We start from the raw sequence: 18,591 nt of genomic DNA, 5'->3' as shown, positions 1-18,591 counted from the left end.
ACAGAAAACAAATTGTCCTAAAATGTTAAAAAATTTTAATTTTTACATTTTTTTTTGGGAATTTCATATTAAAAAAATGTGAAAAATATTGTTATTTTTTCAAAATTGACGCCCTTTTTTGTTTACAGCGCAAAAAATAAAAATTGCACAGGTGATTAAATACCACCAAAAGAAAGCCCTGTTTGTGGGAAAAAAAAGGATGTCAATTTCATTTGGGTACAGTGTCGCACGACCTCGAAATCGTCCGTTAAAATCACATAGTGCCAAATCGCAAACTAGGCCCTGGTCTTTGAGCAGGAAAATCCTCCGGGGCTTAAGAGGTTAAAATAAAAATACCAGAATAGTAAGAAAGCCCCCAGAATGAAACTTTTTGTGGAAAGCAGATGCCCCAAGGTGATCTCATTTTTTCCCACAGTTCTTTCGGAAATTAAGAGACATGCTGATATTGAGGAGGTTAAGCATGGAGCACTAGATACATAAAATGTACAGGCCATACACAGAAGAAGGAGGAAGTAAAGGGATGATTGTACTGGCTACATACATTGGCAGGATGGAGATAAAGAAATTAATGTTCCGATGTGCAGGATAAAAGAGATGAAAGGGTTCATATACAGTTCATATGGAGACAGCATGATCATAGTATGTGTAGCAAGGAGATAGTATATGTAGGGGAAAAGGGGAGCATGAAATGCTTCTCATTTTCTGTTTTAACTAAGGGACAGGAAGTGAAGGAAAATCTCCCCAATGGGACACAAATGGCAAAAAAACTGACAGGGGATATAACCCTCAATTACTCTATCCAAATAAAAAAAATATATTTTTAGGAATGCAATGTGAACAGGAAAATATACAGTATAGTGGGGGTTTCTCAAATTTTGCTGCAAAAGTGAAAATATAACTTAGGACACAGAACTGGCAAAACGACAGGCTACTTTGTATAACAGATAGTGTATACAGAGTATTTAACTTATCAGAAAGATGTTTACTATTTGGCCTATTAGGTTCACACTAGATCTGCATGATTAATTGTTAAAAGATTGCGATCTCGGTTCGACCCCCCCCTCACGATCTTAATCCAGCATTTCTAAGATTCAGCCAATTATATTTTCATGGACAGGAGTGAAGCATATGATAAACAAATTTGGTGCAACGTTTTACATAAATGAAAAAAAGTCCATAGGTTAGATAACTAAACAAAGCCCTGTGTGTAACCAACTGGCATGAACTGACAATCCTTTCTATATTAAAAAGCCCATTGTGACAGTGCTATGTGTCAAAACACTCCCCAGAGAGCGAATAATATCTAGCATTCAATTATAAATAAATCCAACAAAAAGCGGGCAACTTGGTGCCTCTTCCTCATTCTATGATGAAGGCTGAGGCCGAAACGTGTTAGCATCAGTGGACATTGTATTTACTGTTGTGCATCAATAAAGGATCTTTTGGGAAGAGGCACCGAGTTGCTGGCTTTTTGTTGGATTTATCTATAGTGGACTGGTTGGACTGAGCACCGGCAGTCGGTCTTCACATCATTTATATGGCAGTAGAGCGTGGGTGAGTTTTGTGAGTATCTTCTATGCGGGATGTGGAAACCTTACAAGCGGACCTGAACAAAATAATGGGGTGGGCAACTACATGGCAGATGAGGTTTAATGTTGAAAAATGTAAAGTAATGCACTTGGGGGCCAGAAACCAGAAAGCAAGCTACTCACTAGGGGGGGAACCTCTGGGTGAGTCTAGGATGGAAAAAGACTTGGGGGTACTGGTAGACAACAGGCTTGGCAGTGGCATACAATGCCAAGCCGCTGCAAGCAAAGCCAACAGAATACTGGGATGTATAAAAAAGGGGATTCGCTCCAGAAATAAAGAGATTATTCTCCCGCTCTACAAGACTCTGGTCCAGCCACATCTGGAGTATGCTGTCCAGTTCTGGGCACCGGTCCTCAGGAAGGATGTGCTGGAATTGGAAAGAGTCCAGAGAAGGGCAACAAAAAAAATTAGGGGAATGGAGGACATCAGCTATGAGGAAAGACTACAAGCACTGAACTTATTCTCTCTGGAGAAGAGATGATTGAGGGGGGATATGATATCAATGTACAAATACTGTACTGGCGATCCTAGCATAAGGAACAAACTATTCAGAGTAAGAGAATACAATAAGACACGTGGCCACTCACTAAAACTAGAGGAAGGGCGGTTTAACCTTACAGTGCGTAAGGGGTTCTTCACTGTAAGAGCGGTAAGGATGTGGAATTCTATTCCACAAGCAGTCGTGTCGGCGGGGAGCATTGATAGTTTCAAAAAACTATTAGATGGGCACCTTAGAGACCACAACATACAGTGGTATACAATGTATGGTTAAAAGCAAACACACACACACATCATAGGTTGAACTGGATGGACTGATGTCTTTTTTCAACCTCACTAACTATGTAACTATGTATATATATTCAATTATAAACACTTGCGTCCAAAGTTTTGCACAGTGCTCCTTATCTGTGATAACCCTCCACCATGATATACACTCACCAGATGGTAAGCCATTGCCATAGAACCTGGTGACATGATATTCAGAACTGAAGGAGGTTAAGAGGACTTAACGAGGAACTGGCGATAGATGGCCTATTAGGCAGATCCCTTGAGAGCGTGCATGCGCACAAAACGTGCTGGGAGGGGCCACACGCTAACGTTATTGCCGCCACAACCTCGTGGTAGCAGCGGAAGCCTTCTATTGCTGGTCCTTCGTGAAGTCCTCTTAACCCCCTACAGTTCTGGATATTATGTCACCAGGTTTTATGGCAATGGGTCAAGGCTTGTAATGGCTAACTGTCTGGTGAGTGTATAGAATGGTGGAGGGTTATCACAGGTAAGGAGCACTGTGCAAAACTTTGGGTGCAAGTGTTTATAATTAAATGCTGGATATTATTCGCTCACTGGTGAGTGTTTTGACACATCGCACTGTCACAGTGGGCTTTTGTATCAAGAATGGATTGTCAGTTCGTGGCAGTTGGTTACATATAAGACTTTGTTTGTTTATTTAACACATAGACTTTTTTCCTTTATGTAAAACACTGCACTAAATTTGTTAATCATATGGTCTATTTGAGGTCGTATATTCACCTTTGTGTGTGCTAGTTGCTACATTATTATCTTTTCAGCCATCTTGTTTGATTGAAGCAAAGAGTATTAGGTCTTATTTTATTGTCTTCTTATTTAATATCCTAATGTTCAGGGGTTGCAAATCTTTAAAATAAAAAATCATGAGAGAATTGTTATCTTTACTCTAAGCAAAAGAATTGTGATTCTCATTTTATCCAGAATCGTTCAGACTAGTGCAACTGTGATTTCCTCTGATTTTCAATGTGATTATGTAGTGAAACTGCAGTATGACTTGGTGTGTTTTTAATGTGATTTTCATACTACTGTGATTTCTGGAGGAGGAGTTAGTAAGGGGAAACATGCACTGGAATTGCATAAAAATGTGTGTAGCTGCATTTTTTATGTTTTTGATACGTTTAACAGGTATGCGAACAAAGGAACCCGAGCACAGATGTCTCACCAGTAGAATATAGATACAGTATAATACATTGTTAGTTTGTTTAACATCTACTGCCAAACACTGAAGTATCAGTTCTTTGGATGAGCTGACCCTTAAACCTAAAATTAACAAACTGATAATAACAAGACTAGAAATGGATGCACAAAACATTCTGAGCGCCAGTTAAGCTTACATTTTTTTTTTAAGCTTACAATAACAAAAAAAAAAATTCCCAACATTTTTTCAGGCTTTAGATCCTGTGTATCTAAGGTATTGTCCATCTGAAGTATAAGAAGCCTATTTTTTTAGGAAAGATGCTGGGTTAATATTGTAATGGAAATAGAGGGTTGGCAGTACCAAACGTAAAACCAAATCTCTGCTGGGGTTAAGACATCAACAAGTACAGTTTTTATACTAGATTGCCAATCCCTTTTTGCCATCAATATTTAGTTTCTGCACATCATTAAAGGCTAAGCTCAAATAAAGATCCGAATAATTATTACCCCCATTCTTATCTCAGAGACTTGAGCTCACCTTTACAAAGGGGAATGCTGCTCCTGGTTTGAGTGGCTCATTTTCATGCTCCAGCTGGTATCTGACATACTCTTCCAGACCCTTCTCTGTGTAGATTCGCTGTTCTTCTTCCATAAGGAACAGTGCCCGTGAAGATACTGCAATGGTGATGGCATTCTGAGGCTTTGGCTGTAAACAGAGCAGAAGAATAAGTCACCGGGACACATTTATGACCTATACATACAGTACATACCGCATTGTGCTATTTTGTATTATAACTAATGCCCCGTATACACGTTCCGATAATCGTACGATAAAACTCGCTTTCGACCTGATCGCACGATAATCTGTTCATTAGTACACAGCTTTCGACAGCCGATCACGACAGTTGGTCCAACAAAAGCCGAAGGGACAAACAGGAAAACTTCTCTCGTACGCTAGCCCTGCGAACGACAATCGTTTCATCAGTACACTATGCGTCCGCTAAAAATCGATCGACAAAGACCGCGCATGATCAGAAAGACTAAAATAGCACGGAAAAGCCTGGCTGCCATTGTTTTTGTTTTGCACCATCTGATACGTAGCTAAGCAACCAAGAAGCTTTTCCCGAATCGTACGACAAAAATCATACGGTTTGTCCGCATTGTTGAATTCGATGTTAGTATCATGCAACAAAATGCGAACGATAAGTCGTCCGATTATCTGAATGTGTGTACGGGGCTTAAGAGGTATGTTAGGTGCAGTACGCTTTAGGTGTGATGCGTTTTGCATTCATTTTAAATGCATTGACATGCATTCTTTTAGAAAGTGTTCTTTGCTGGACTCTCAACCACAAAAGCAACAAGCGGGAATTTTTTTTTTAACACACAACACTAAAACACAGGCATGTGAAAAAGCTCTTACTTTTGTAGTGCTACACGACCAGTATACTGAACAGTCTATGTTCTCTCTCTCTTTATTTCTAAAGCAACAACTTTGAACTGAAGAAATATGCAATATTTTGCAGCTTACTAGTCCTTAAATGTGATGGCTGTATTACACTTGCTCCCTAGGTGGCTATATTTTCTCCTCAGTTGTATCTATGGGGGCAGCCATGGTTGCCACCCAGGCTGGACTACTAACGCGCCTGATGGAGGCTGACTGGATTTATAGGAAGAGCTGAGAAAACCGCATTTCAGGCCTAACAAAAGGTAATTTCTGTACTTTCTCAAAAAATTTTAGCTTAGCTTGAAATATGAAAACAAATGCAAACACCGTATCAAAGGACTAGAATATATTACATTTTTTATCTAGGATTTAGTGTTCTAGGCACCACATGCATGAACTTCCTAAGCCCAGGCTATACATAAGACACCCTTCAAATCCCTGTAATTATGGATGGAAGGTAAATGCCTGGGGTAGTGGGCGGACATACTGTATGTGCACACTATGCAGCAGCACAAGGGCCTTCTGTGCACATTTCTACTAGATATAAGTAGGATGGGTAGTAAGGCCTTCTCTTGCTATCACACAGACCTGAGAATCAAGAGGCATTCTTCATAATGCTATCTATCTATCTATCTATCTATCTATCTATCTATCTATCTATCTATCTATCTATCTATCTATCTATCTATCTATCTATCTATCTATCTATCTATCTATCTATCTATCTATCTATCTATCTATCTATCTATCTATCTATCTATCTATCTATCTATCTATCTATCTATCTATCTATCTATCTATCTATCTATCTATCTATCTATCTATCTATCTATCTATCTATCTATGCACAGTGAATAAGGGTTTCTACTCAGGCTCTAGCTAAAGTGCCCCAAAAAAATGTTCTCAAGTAAGGGTGCTTTGGCGTCTGTCCTCCAAAATACAAACAAAACTGTTTTTTTAAAAAGGGCTGTAGCTTTTTTTTTTTAAAAGTTACTATATGTTAACATTTTGGATACAATTATTGCTTCATGATCCTGTATTCCTCTTTTATTAACCACTTGCCTTCTGTGCACTTAAACCCCCTTCCCATCCAGACCAATTTTTAGCTTTCAGTGCTCTCACACTTTGAATGACAATTGCTTGGACATGCAACGCTGAACCCATATGAATTTTTTGTCCTTTTTTCACACAAATAGAGCTTTCTTTTGGTGGTATTTAATCATCTCTGGGTTTTTTATTTTTTACAAAAAAAAAAGAAAAAAGACAGAAAATTTTGAAAAAAAATAAAGTTTTTCTTATTTTCTGTGAGTAAATTTTGAAAATAAATAAATTTTTCTCCTTCACTGATGTGCGCTGATGAGGCAGCACTGATGGGCACTGATAGGCTGCACTGATGGGCACTTATGGGCACTGATGAGGTGGCACTGATGAGGAGGTAATAATATGCCGCACTGATGAGCACTGATAGGCGGCACTGATAGGCGGCACTGATGAGCACTGATAGGCAGCACTGCTGGGCACTGAGAGGTGGCACTGCTGGGCACTGAGAGGTGGCACTGCTGGGCACTGAGAGGCGGCACTGACGGGCGGCACTGATGGGCACTGACGGGCGACACTGCTGGACACTGACGGGTGGCACTGATGAGCACTGATGGGTGGCACTGATGAGCACTGATGGGCAGCACCATCAGTGCCCACACTCAGTGCCCATAGTGCTGCCAGTCAGTGCTCATCAGTGCCTAGATGAGCAGGCACTGATGGGCACTGACTGGCAGCACTATGGGCACTGATTGTGGGCACTGATGGGAGGCACTGATGGCGGACACTGTGGGCACTAATGGTGGGCAGTTAGTGTGTTTAATGTACCTTGTGTAATCAGGGCACTGGTGATCAGTGCCCTGATTACATTCTTCTGTGTCCCCGGCAGCTGATCGGCTCTCCTCCTTCCTCACACTGCAGTCTCTGTGTGAGGAAGGAGCGCTGGCGACGAGAGATGATCTCATATGTTTACATATGAGATCATCTCTCATTGCATGGGCCGATCACGTGGTAAATGGCCGCTGTGATTGGCCATTTACCACGATCTGTGATTGGCTGTGTCCAAGGGACACGGCCGACACAGATTTTCCCCGATGCGCGCTCGCGGGAGCGCGCGGGGAGCCTGTCTCTGGGAGGCCGTTTAAAGACGGCCTCCCAGGAATGTGAGTCCGCGCTGTAGCCGTACTTCGGCTATAGCGCGGATGGGAAGAAGTTAAACCAAAGATTAGTGCTTGCATTTACATGTTAAGAGGTTATCTTAATGCCAATACATTTTTTTTACTGATAGTCACATTCAAAATGCATCCCCAGAACAAGAGGTGAGAGGGAATTTTCAAATAGTTAATTTGTCCTGGTAACAACTGCCAGAGAGAGGTATTTCCCTCACTTTGAGCTTCACGGTTTTTGTGTATGTAGCAGGATTCCCAGCCATTTTGCTGGATATGGGTCCCCCTGGGTCACCGGTTGCAACAAAAGTACCTTTGTGCATGATTGTCCAAGTGTGAGCACTGAGACAATGACCAGTCCAGTAACTTTGGGTTTTTTGTATTTATTGAGAACTTGGATGGGAGAAGGGAATGAGTGAGATATTAATTTGGCTCAACTATGCACAATTTGCTAGGGACAACTGAAAACGCTTCTTGGAGCTGACTTGACGTTGGCTAAATGCCGCTCAATGCCGGTTGATGCTGGTTAACGCTGACTTGCTGCCTGTTAACTCCAAATTGACCTTGGACTGCTCTCTCACATAAAGAAGTCCTTTCTTTAGCTCCCTTAAGCACTCTTTGCTGCACTGATAAACACTTCAGGGCCCACCTGGCACCCTCTTTCTCTCACTTATCTTCAGAGCTTAAACACTGGCACCCCCTTTCTCTACACCTTCTCCACAGGTTAGCTGGCTCCCGCATCCCCTTAACCTTCTGGAGTGGTCCCTTCTCCTAGGCAGACCCCTGGGCTGTCTCAAGTACTCACGATACTGTTTTCTCTGAAACCTCTGCCCAGCATCTCCACTCAGTCCACAGCACTCTGGATCACTCCTCTGCAGCTCAGCTCAACCTTCGTCCTCTAGGCCGACCACCCAGGACACTCTCTCTTGCGCTGACAGGAGGAGAAACAGCCGTCACCCTCCTCCTGGGACTCTACTTCCCGCCGAAGAAGCTGCCTCATGTGCTCCCCTCAGACATACCCTATCCCAGGATGCTTTGCGGCAGATTCTGCCCTCTGAGATGGATACAAGCCCTGGTGTGCTATTGGTCAGGTTTCCTCCACTGTCCAATAAGAGCCCTCATTGAATACAGCTGGGAGATTCCCTAAGCTCAACAGACACACCTGGTAACACATGACAGCCTACCTAAATAATCAGGCCCTCCTGATATGCAGACAGGGCCACCCATATGAATTTTGCTAGCACCTACCTAGGAGGGTGCTGCATGTACATTGATCTGGCACCGGGTTTTATCCCCTGTTCAAGCTGCTCAGGTTCTTGCCAATCAGCCCTGAACCTAGGTGTTTTTTGGTGTTTGCACCTGTGGGTTAATGTTAGGACAACGTATCTCCACACTGAAGCCGGACTTCCTCGTTTCTCTGTCATTTGCTGTTCCTTCTGCTGCTGCACAATTTTATTCTGTGTGTTTGTTCAGTCTTGTCTTTTTTCTCAGTGTTTTCCCTCTTGCTGCGCTCTTGTATTGTATTTCCTTCAGTTTCTGTCTATGTTTCCCTTCGTTTTCTGTTGCTGTGGGTGCTCTCCACAGCATTGTTTCTTGTTGTTTGGCTTTTCCCCCCATTCCTGTTTGCTGTGTCCATCTCTCTGTACACTATCGCCCAGCTTCCCCTGCACTCCCGTGCTACACTCTTGTTCTCTGCACCCCCCCCCCACCCCAGTGTCTCTTCTTGCTAGCTGCTGAAGTCTTTCCTTTGGTCCTTGTGTCCTGTGTGTACCCTGAGCCAATCCAGTGTGCTATCTGCTGGCACTGCGCCTTCACAGGTGTGTTAGAGAGCCGCAACCTGGGGGCTGCCTTGCTGTGCAACATCCACACCTCCAGTGGCTCTGGTGAAGACCAGGAGGCTCCTTAGATCCTGCAACTCTAACACCCCCCCCCCCCCCATTTGCGTGCCGTCACACTGCTCCTGCACCTTCTAGAACCTATACCCTGGCACACCCGTTGAGTCGTCCCTACTGCAAAACTAGACCCAGAGTTTTAAAGTTCCAGGTGTTCCAGACCTCAGATAGTGACAGGTAGATTTCCACTAACTTCCTGTTGTGTCTCTGGAGAGGGAACAGGTGTTTTAACCCTTCCCTACTCTATTGAAAAACTAAAAACATTTTTTGGCTATAGACGCTCTAAGATTTTAGTGCTAGTAGCATACTTGCCAACTGTTCCTTTTTTCCTGGGACAGTCCCTGCAAATAGGAGCCTGTCCCAGGTAATTTATATTGTCCCTGGAAGCGCCTGTTAATCGGGCGGCCCGTAAATGTTACGCAGAAGTAGTACAGCTGAATGGGAGAATTATTCCAACTCTGCTACTGTGGCTTTAAGTTTGAAATTCCCTTTTTAATTTCCTGTAATTCTCTCTATATTGGAGTAGACTCTATAACCTGATAAGTAGGCGAGATTAATTATGCAGAATGGGTGGAGCTTCAGGGAAGTGGGTGTGGTAATTGATAGCTGTGTTGCAAAGTGTCCCTGGAAATTTTTTTTAAATGTTGGCAACTATGTAGTAGGACAATGAAGCCTACATGTGATTTAATCAGACTAAATACAGTACACGTCCCAAAACAGACTGATTTCTGCAGTGTAATAAGCTAGCTATATGCAAGTTGATAATGACTGACAGCTGTTATAGACATAACTTATATTTATTACATAAAATACAAAACAAATGCAAAAGGCATAGGTACTAGACACCCTATCTAAGGTCATCATGGGTCATCGTTATTATGATTCAATGATAGCAGAAACAAGTCAAAGTGGGCTTGAGACAAGTGAGACAAGGCCAAGTGGGAGCAATCGAGTCTCCCCCGATTTTTTCAATTTTTTTTTTTTACTTTTTTGTCTGAGTATAGATCTATGTATGTCTCATGAATGTTTGAAACCACTTACTGTTGACTGACTCACTCGTCAGTTTGAAGCCCCTGCTAGTTTCAGGCCATGCCCCTGTGTTCTTGATCTTAGCTTATTATTGAAAATACTGCCCCCCTGAACATTATTCACCCCCTTGATGTTCTAGCGCCAGCAGTTTGCACCTAGCTTTACAAAATAAAGGGGGACAGTGCAGTTACAATACAATTCAAAACAAGAGGGTTAGGAGAGCATAGACAGCTAGAGTCATGATAAAAAGAAAAAGGTCCATCTTTTGACAATAATAGAAGTGGCTCAAAAAAGCCAGACTTGAGGGTGTCTAGGTTTCCTAGATACAGCATTACCATCTTTATCAGTGTAATTAATCAGTAAATTGTCTCATTAACTTCATTGAAGATGCTGCTTAGGGCATTGCAATCAAAGCCATGTGGCCACTATTATCATTGCACATAATTAGATTATCCTGAGAGTTAAAAATGGTTTTCTTGCTTAGATATGATTGATTTTTTTACTGCGCATCTGACATAACATATAATGCTATCAAAGGTAGTGGAGAACGTGCACACTGTTGATTAGGTTTTGTATGAATTGATGACCTGTGCATTGATGACAGGCCCTCATATGTATAATCCATCTCTGTGGGGGCTGTGGGATCAATGCATACTACACTTCATCGATAACCACAAGTATTGGTCACTCGAGAGTCACAGCAGGCACACCCCATGACAGTTATTGGAACTTGGATTAAATCTAGAACATTGGGTCATTGGGTGACTGCCTGTAAGTCCCTACTATAGGCTAAGTGCCGGTTCACACTGAAGCGGCAGAGACTTCGGGGGCGACCTGTGAAGTAGTGTGCACCGCGACTTCGGCGCGACTTGCACGGACTTCATATAATGAATGTCTATGCAAGTCGCTCCAGGTCGCCCCGAAGTAGTACAGGAACCTTTTTCTAAGTCAGAGCGACTTGTGTCGCTCCTATTAGAACGGCTCCTGTAGCACACAATGGACCGCGACCCACCGCGACTTGCCAGGCTGACAAGTCGCGGTAGTGTGAATAGACACTTAGCATTATCGTTTACAAACGTAATATTGAAACTGCTGCTACAATATCCCCACATTTTCACTGCTATCATTTTTACAAACAAGAAATACTCACCCAAGCTCTACTGCCGTATCTCCCATGTGTGAGCTGAGTATCGGTGCTCCAGCTGCAAACGTCCACTACAGGTATACGATCAAACAAAAAACCTGCCACTGGATGCTTTTTCCTTAGTTAACTTTATTAAAGCACAGCAGCAGTAATAGAGTCTATATGTGTTATGAATATGGCTGCGGCCGAAACGCGTTAGCACACATAGAGACTCTGTTACTGCTCTAGTGCTTTAATAAAGGTAACTAAGGAAGAAGCATCGAGTAACCGGCTTTTTTGTTTGATTGTATTCTTTTTACACAATTTAGGTCTTGATTAAGGGGATGTGGAGCTGGGGTGGCTTTGCTTCCTCAAATCAAAACCTCCAGAAAGGAGAACAGTGAGTGGTACAGAAGTGACATCACCAAATCTCACTCTAAATATCTAGCAGTCAGAGGCAGCAGTGCCTAAGGCTTTATTTAGATGGGTGAATGAAAGTGAATAGGTTGCTGCGTTAGGATCCGGCTAAACACCAGCCTCTTGATGCAGCAGCACCCTGTGCTATGGCTATGTACAAACTGGATGATTAGCTACGGCCAACTTGTATGTGTCCAGAGCCTGTCAGAGCTTCTAATCGCATGTGACTACTGGGCCCCTAATCTGACAATGCCAATTTTTTAGACTGCAGGCACTGCCTTGGTACCCTCACACAAGGAAATGCACTGCTATTTTTAAAGGTTCAGACATCTTTACAACATGTACACCTAAGGCTCCATGTACACGGGACGTTGTTAAAAGTCCCTTTGAATGCTGGAATTTTGAGGACGTTTGAAACGTCCGTTCGGTCGCGTTTTGTACCCGCGTTTAGCAGCGTTTGCGGGCGTTTGCGTTTAGAAGCGTTCCTTGAGGTCAAAAAAATTATTCCCCTTTAAAATGGAAAAACGCGAACGCTAAACGCGGGTCATCGCGTTCAGACGCGTTCGGACGCGTTTGTGCGTTTGAAACGCCGGGAAACACACGTTCGAACGCAAATAATTGCGTTCTAAAAACAGTCCCTGAACGCAACTCCCTGCAAATGACTGTAAACGACCTGGTGTACATGGACAGATAAGATAAAATGTAGGTGGGTTCAGGGGCTTCTGAAAAAAACGCCCAACTGCTCCTAAACGGCCATTTCCAGCGTCCCGTGTACATGGAGCCTAACATTAAAGTGTTTGTAAAGGCAATTTTAAAAAATAACAAACGCGTCATACTTACCTGCTCTGTGCAAAGGTTATGTACAGAGCAGCTTAAATCCTCATCTCCCTCCCCCCCTGCCAAATGCCCCCAAAGCAAGCTGCTTGCTATGGGGGCACTGGTGCATGCTCACTCCTGAGCCCTGCTGTGTATTGTCTATAAGACACAGAGAGCGTGGCCCAGCCCAGCCCCCTGCGCCCTCCTCACTGACTTGGATTTAATGCAATGGCTCCTGCTGCTACATCTCAGTCAATGAAGAGGGAGAGACCCGGGAGAGCCGCTGCTCTCGTGCACAACACTGGATCGAGTTTGGGCTTAGGTATTAGGTTGGCTAAGGGGGGAGCTGCACACTAAAGGTTTTTTTATTTCCGTGCATAGAATGCACGAAGGTAAAAAAAAAACTTCATCCTTTAGAACCACTTTAAAGTGGAACTGAACTTATTGGGTCTCCCTGCATCTCTATGCAATGGCAGCAGATCGTATCTGGGGCGGGCCCTGACAGGGTGTCACACATAGCTTCATGAAAACATCACAGCAATCTGCCTCAGCACTTCTTTCAAGAGCCCTAAGGTCTGATGAAAGCAGTTTTTAAATGTTTAGGATAGGATATGGGTCACCACACCTATATGGCACTAAGTTAATTTTTGTATTTGTGATTGCACTATTTCTATTACATAAATGATTTCATACCATTAGCAAGTCTCAGTTCCTGCTCATTAACCGCTTGTGTGTCTGGGCTATGATCTCAGTCCCAGTCCCACTCTCTTTTTTGTATGACTGATGAAAGCAGTGGCTTGGTTCTTAGAAGGGGTTTTGCACGTATTTAAATGACTTGATGGGTGGATTTCAGTTTGGAGGAGTGGGCATCCTAGGCAGGCTGTATTTGCATGTAGGCTTCCCTAGGTAATGCCCACCTATCATGTTGAACCTTCATGTTTGAAACAAAAATTTTCATTAACGAAAGGTACTGGCCATGAAGTGTAAAGCCGGGGGAAAAGTGCTAGATGGATACTGGATGTCCTCTAGCCAGGAAATGAAAGGAACTCCTGTTGCAGCTTCTAATGCACACTGTGAGAAGCTCACAGTGTTCAGCGAAATCAGAAAAGCAATTTTAGTAAAGGAGAGAAGACTGGACAACTGTACAAGCCTGAGGGTTAGCTTTAAAACACAGAAACCCTAAGGCAAAAACTAACCTAAGCCCTAACGCACATTAACTTTTACTCTTACATACTTGCTTCGTCTTGTGCTGGAAGCTTCTGTGCCCAAATCATGCAGAGATGAAAATATTTCCTAGGAAACTTATTTGTGATTTATATAGCAAAGAAAATTGGTGCTGCTGTTTGTGGCAACTTGTCAGAGGTAGGGTAGAGAATGGACAGCATCCTACATGTACATAATATAAATCAGGGATCCTCAAACTAGGTCCCTCCAGCTGTTGCGGAACTACACATTCCATGAGCCATTGGAAAACTCTGACATTCACAGACATGACTAGGCATGATGGGAATTGTAGTTCCTGAACAACTGGAGGACCATAGTTTGAAGACCCCTGATATAAATGGATACTAGCATTTATAGGTAAAGTTGATCCAGGGAATATCTGATGGCCTGGGGGGAGGGGGATATTTTTCCCTGCTGGAACAATTTGGATTATGCTTTGCTCGGGTTTTTTCCCTCCTCTGGATCAACTGTGGTTATAGGATTGTGTATATAAGATTGTATTTTTTTTATCTCTTTCATTGTTTGAACTAAATCAACTTGTTTCCTTTTTTTCAACCAGACTAATGGGCCATACACACTATACAATTGTCTTTAGATTTTTTCCTTTAGATTTACCAAAACCCAGGGCCATCTTTATTATTGATTGGACCCTGGGCAAACATTTACTTGGGCCCTCCCAAATCCACTTATCAACTATTCTCAGGCAGTGCAGGCTCAAGGGGTACCTGCTTTAGGCCCCACAACAATGACTGGGCCCGCGGCACCTGCCCCTTTTTGCCCTGCCTTAAAGACGGCCCTGCCAAAACCATATAATATGAGATCAAACCTAAACACTTTTAATTTGTACTCAATCTGGCAGGCTTTTGCACTACAGGTAAATCTAAAGGAAATCTAACAACACAGGTTGTATAGTGTGTATCCAGCTTAACTATATAACTATGTAAGAAGCCTGTTTAATTTTTCATCACCATATACAGTATCCAGTGACAACATGTTTGTGTCATCTGTTACAGTTAAAGAGAGATTATTCTGTTGGCTCAGTGCAAAGCTTATGAGCTGTCTGAAATATGTTTACTATGTTTCTTTAAGCCAACGTAAGACAGCTTGAGCAATTTTAGCAGACTTGTATAAAGTACTCGAAATTTCTACTTGAGTAAAAGTACAAGTGCTCGATCAAAAAATTACTTGAGTAGAAGTGGAAGTGCTCGCAGAAAAAGTTACTTAAGTAGAAGTACTAAAGTATTCAACATTTTTTTTACTTAAGTATTGCAAGTAGTTTTTTCAAAAAATTTGCTACTTAAGTACTGAAAGTAAAAGTACCAGTAGTTTTGAAAAAAAATTCCTACTCAAGTACTGAAAGTAGAAGTACAAGTACTGTGTTATGTAGTTATTAAAGAAATAAGTCAAAAGTTTGAACATCATATTGTTTTTATTATTTCAAATGATTTATTCAAATGATTAACCTGTGTTTGTTAGTAGTTTCTTGATGCACTTTAAGCGCTGTAGCACCATTTATTTGTTTGTTTCATATTTTCTTTTTATTGGAAAGATTTGGTATAGCAGCTTTTATTATACACAGCCTTTATTTTCGTATGCGCTGATTTACAAATGACATTATACACATTTTTTTGAGCTTTATGCAACCTGCCATCTACTGTTCTGGCAGTGGTAATTTTTTTAAAAGTAACGAGTAACTATGCAGCACAAAAAAAAAATACTTGAGTAGAAGTATCGAAATCATCGAAAAAATGTAGTGAAGTAAAAGTAGAAGTAGGAGGAAAAAATTCTACTCTAGGAAAGTACAGATACCGCATTTCGGTACTTAAGTACAGTACTTAAGTAGTTCTACTTCGTTACTATACATCTCTGAATTTTAGGGGTGGGTATATTGACTGCAGAGGATCAATACGCAGCTTTGCCTTCATACGAACGAGTCTTAAAAATGAAGTAAACAGACATTGAGATGTAAAACCTGTCACTGGTTAATATGATATATTGGGTTGACGCAGCAAAGTCATACGAAAGTCTTATCTTTCAGGTTGGAAATATTTCACCAGCTCCCTACTGTTTAATGCAGAGGCAAGACCATTTGCAGCTTATGGTGTAGTCAGATATTACTCTAAAATGTAAATGTTTATTGGGATATAGAATAATAATTCAGTACTCATATCCTATAGTTCATCGAATGTGCATGCTCGGGTCAAGGGATAAATGATGGCAGATTAACAGTTGAATAAAGGTGGTAGATACGTTGGTGACTAAGCTATTCTTGTATGAAAGAAGCGGCACTAATTTAGATGTGCTTATATACACACATTTATGTGCACTGGCTGTGTACATTGTTATGTGTATATTTAGTTCCAGGGCCATTTTTCTAGTGGAGCAGTATCAAAGGTCAGTGACCTTGGCCAGTCACCTATTCTACACCAGCTGCTGATTCCACATTTGAAGGTCACAAAGCTTTGTGCACCAGCAATCACCTTCATAAGAGCTAGTGATATCAGCTTGTCACTGTCCCCTGGCTCAAAGTATAGATACTCCAAACCTCACATATACAGTTTCCCTGCTAGTAGGCTAACGCCACCCTTTCTGAGAACCGCAGACTGAAATAGGAAATATGGAGAAAGGCGATAAGATAAAACATAGTGACAGCGATGTCATACGGTATGTTGGGGATATGCTCAACAACTTTCCCACCGCGATGATATTATTTTACGCAATTTTCTGAGCGGGGAAGGAAAGTAAACATCTAGTAATAAGAGACATAGGATGTACATACCGATTTGGGCTTCTTGGTGGAAGTTAGATTGTCATAGAAGGATTTGGCTTCTTCCCATGTTTGTTTCCCTTCGGGATTTCTTGCAGGGACATGGCTGTCTTTCGGTCCTCCCTCAGCTGCATCCCCAGAGCCAGGCAACATATTTTCAGTGCAGATTTATGAGTCGATAGGATTGTGTACTGCTAATGCCTATGTGTGTGATGGAGATGAACAGTCTGACACTAGGCTCTCCTGCCTCCCTTTCTAAATCTCACCCGCTGATTGCTTTGTATATCTCCCTTCCATCTCTCCCTCTAGCTGTGTTTTGCTCTCCAGTTCTTTTCACATGAAATTCCACCTCCCTATCTTCTTCTTTCTCTCTGGCACATCCTCCTTCTCTCTCTCTCTAAATTTGCCAGTTTCCCTTTGCCTCTCCCCTCACCAGTGACAGGTCTTTATATGGCATCCCATAATCCCCCTGCGTTGCCCTGCTCCTGATTCCATGAAATGGAGAAGGGAGGATAAATATATACTGAGTGGAACTCCCCTGATCAGCTGAACATTTCCTCCTCTTCTCAGGCTTCTGCTGCACTGCTTCTCCCATACGCTGGGCAAGAAGAAGGGAGACGAATAGAAAGAACGTTCATCTAGTCAATGGCCTCCTGAGAGCAAAAAGATCCTCCCATATCCTAGCAACTATTTGTTCACAATTCAGCCTGCGAATAAGTCACTGCCCAGCTTTTGCATCAATGATCTGTCATCTTGTTTATGACAACGATACATTTGGTTATTGTATTTTGTGACCTGTAGCCTTGCGTTAGGTTTTTCTTTATTTATATCTTCTTCACAGTAAAACAGCATCTAATGCTGGCATTTTTATTTTTAGGGACATCTCATTTTTGTATGTATGAAATTTGCGTGCAAACATGCTTTTCCTATCCATTGATGTGCAAAAAAAAAAAAAGATAAGAATCAAAATGATATAGAATCAATAGATTAAGCACTTTACCACCGGAGGATTTTGCTGTCTTATGTCCAGGCCACTTTTTGCGATTCGGCACTGTGCAACTTTAACGGACAATTGCGCGGTCATGCAATGCCTTTCCCAAACGAAATTTACGTCCTTTTTTTCCCACAAACAGAGCTTTCTTTTGGTGGTATTTGATCACCTGTGCGATTTTTACTTTTTGCGCTATAAACAAAAAAAGAGCGACAATTTTGAAAAAATAACAATATTTTTCACATTTTTTTATATGAAATTCCCCCCCAAAAAAATGTAAAAATCAAACTTTTTTATCATTTTTGGCCAATTTGTTTTCTGCTACATATTTTTGGTAAAAAAAAATCGCAATAACCGTATTTTGATTGGTTTGCGCAAAAGTTATTGCGTTTACTAACTAAGGGAAAGATTTCTGTAATTTTTGGTGGTTTCTTTTTTAACGAGTAATGGCGGCGATCTGCGATTTTTTTTGCGGGACTGCGACATTGCGGCGGACAGATCGGACCCTTGACTGACATTTTTGACACTTTTGGGGGTACCAGTGACATTACTACAGTAATCAGTGCTATACATATGCACTGTTACTGTAAAAATGACACTGACAGGGAAAAGGTTAATTTTTATTGGAGAGGGAGGGGTTAATGTATGCCTGGTGCTTACTGACGTGTGTGGGGGGAGGTGACTGAGTGACACAGGGACAGATCGCAGGTTCAGCTATGCTGAACCCTGCAATCTGACCCTGTCTGTCACTAGGAGATCCACCCGCTTTGTTTACACAAGCGGGCGGATCTTCACACTCGATTCCCCGACGATCGGGGAAGAGCAGCGGTGATCACCGCCGCTCCTCCCCTCGCCCGACTCCCGCTGTGACTGAAAACAGCAGGAGCTAGCCTCCGGCGGCGCGTGTGCGCCGCCCACAAGGGGAGGAGTCCAGCGACGTACGTCTACGTCGCTGGACGATAATGAGCCACATTGCCACAGTAGCAGCAATGTGAGCGGTCGTAAAGTGGTTAAAAGCTAAAGGACAAATAGACCATACAGCATGCTATACAGGCAGCAAAGAAACCATAGGCAAACCCAAGGTATGGGGATGTAGGTTGTACTTGCCAACTGGTCCTCACAATTATAATAGTTTATGGCAGATTGTGCT

The 18,591-nt window shown here is 42.3% G+C and overlaps 1 protein-coding gene across 1 annotated transcript in view; it reads right to left on the bottom strand.

The window, feature by feature from the left end:
• Positions 1-17,097, bottom strand: part of NT5C1A (5'-nucleotidase, cytosolic IA) — a 79,690-nt gene extending 62,593 nt beyond the window's left edge. The window contains exons 1-2 of the mRNA XM_082246779.1: positions 16,463-17,097; positions 4,073-4,240 (exon numbers count right to left, since the gene is read on the bottom strand). Of these exons, the coding sequence (XP_082102905.1) occupies positions 4,073-4,240; positions 16,463-16,603 (309 nt within the window). The 5' untranslated portion in view covers positions 16,604-17,097. The remainder of the gene's footprint in view (positions 1-4,072; positions 4,241-16,462) is intronic.
• Positions 17,098-18,591: the final 1,494 nt, after the last annotated feature.

The sequence above is a fragment of the Pelophylax lessonae genome (genome assembly GCF_965119305.1).
Source record: "Pelophylax lessonae genome assembly, chromosome: 2".
Classification (NCBI taxonomy): Eukaryota; Metazoa; Chordata; class Amphibia; order Anura; family Ranidae; genus Pelophylax; species Pelophylax lessonae.
This window is presented reverse-complemented; position numbering and strand designations above follow the sequence as displayed.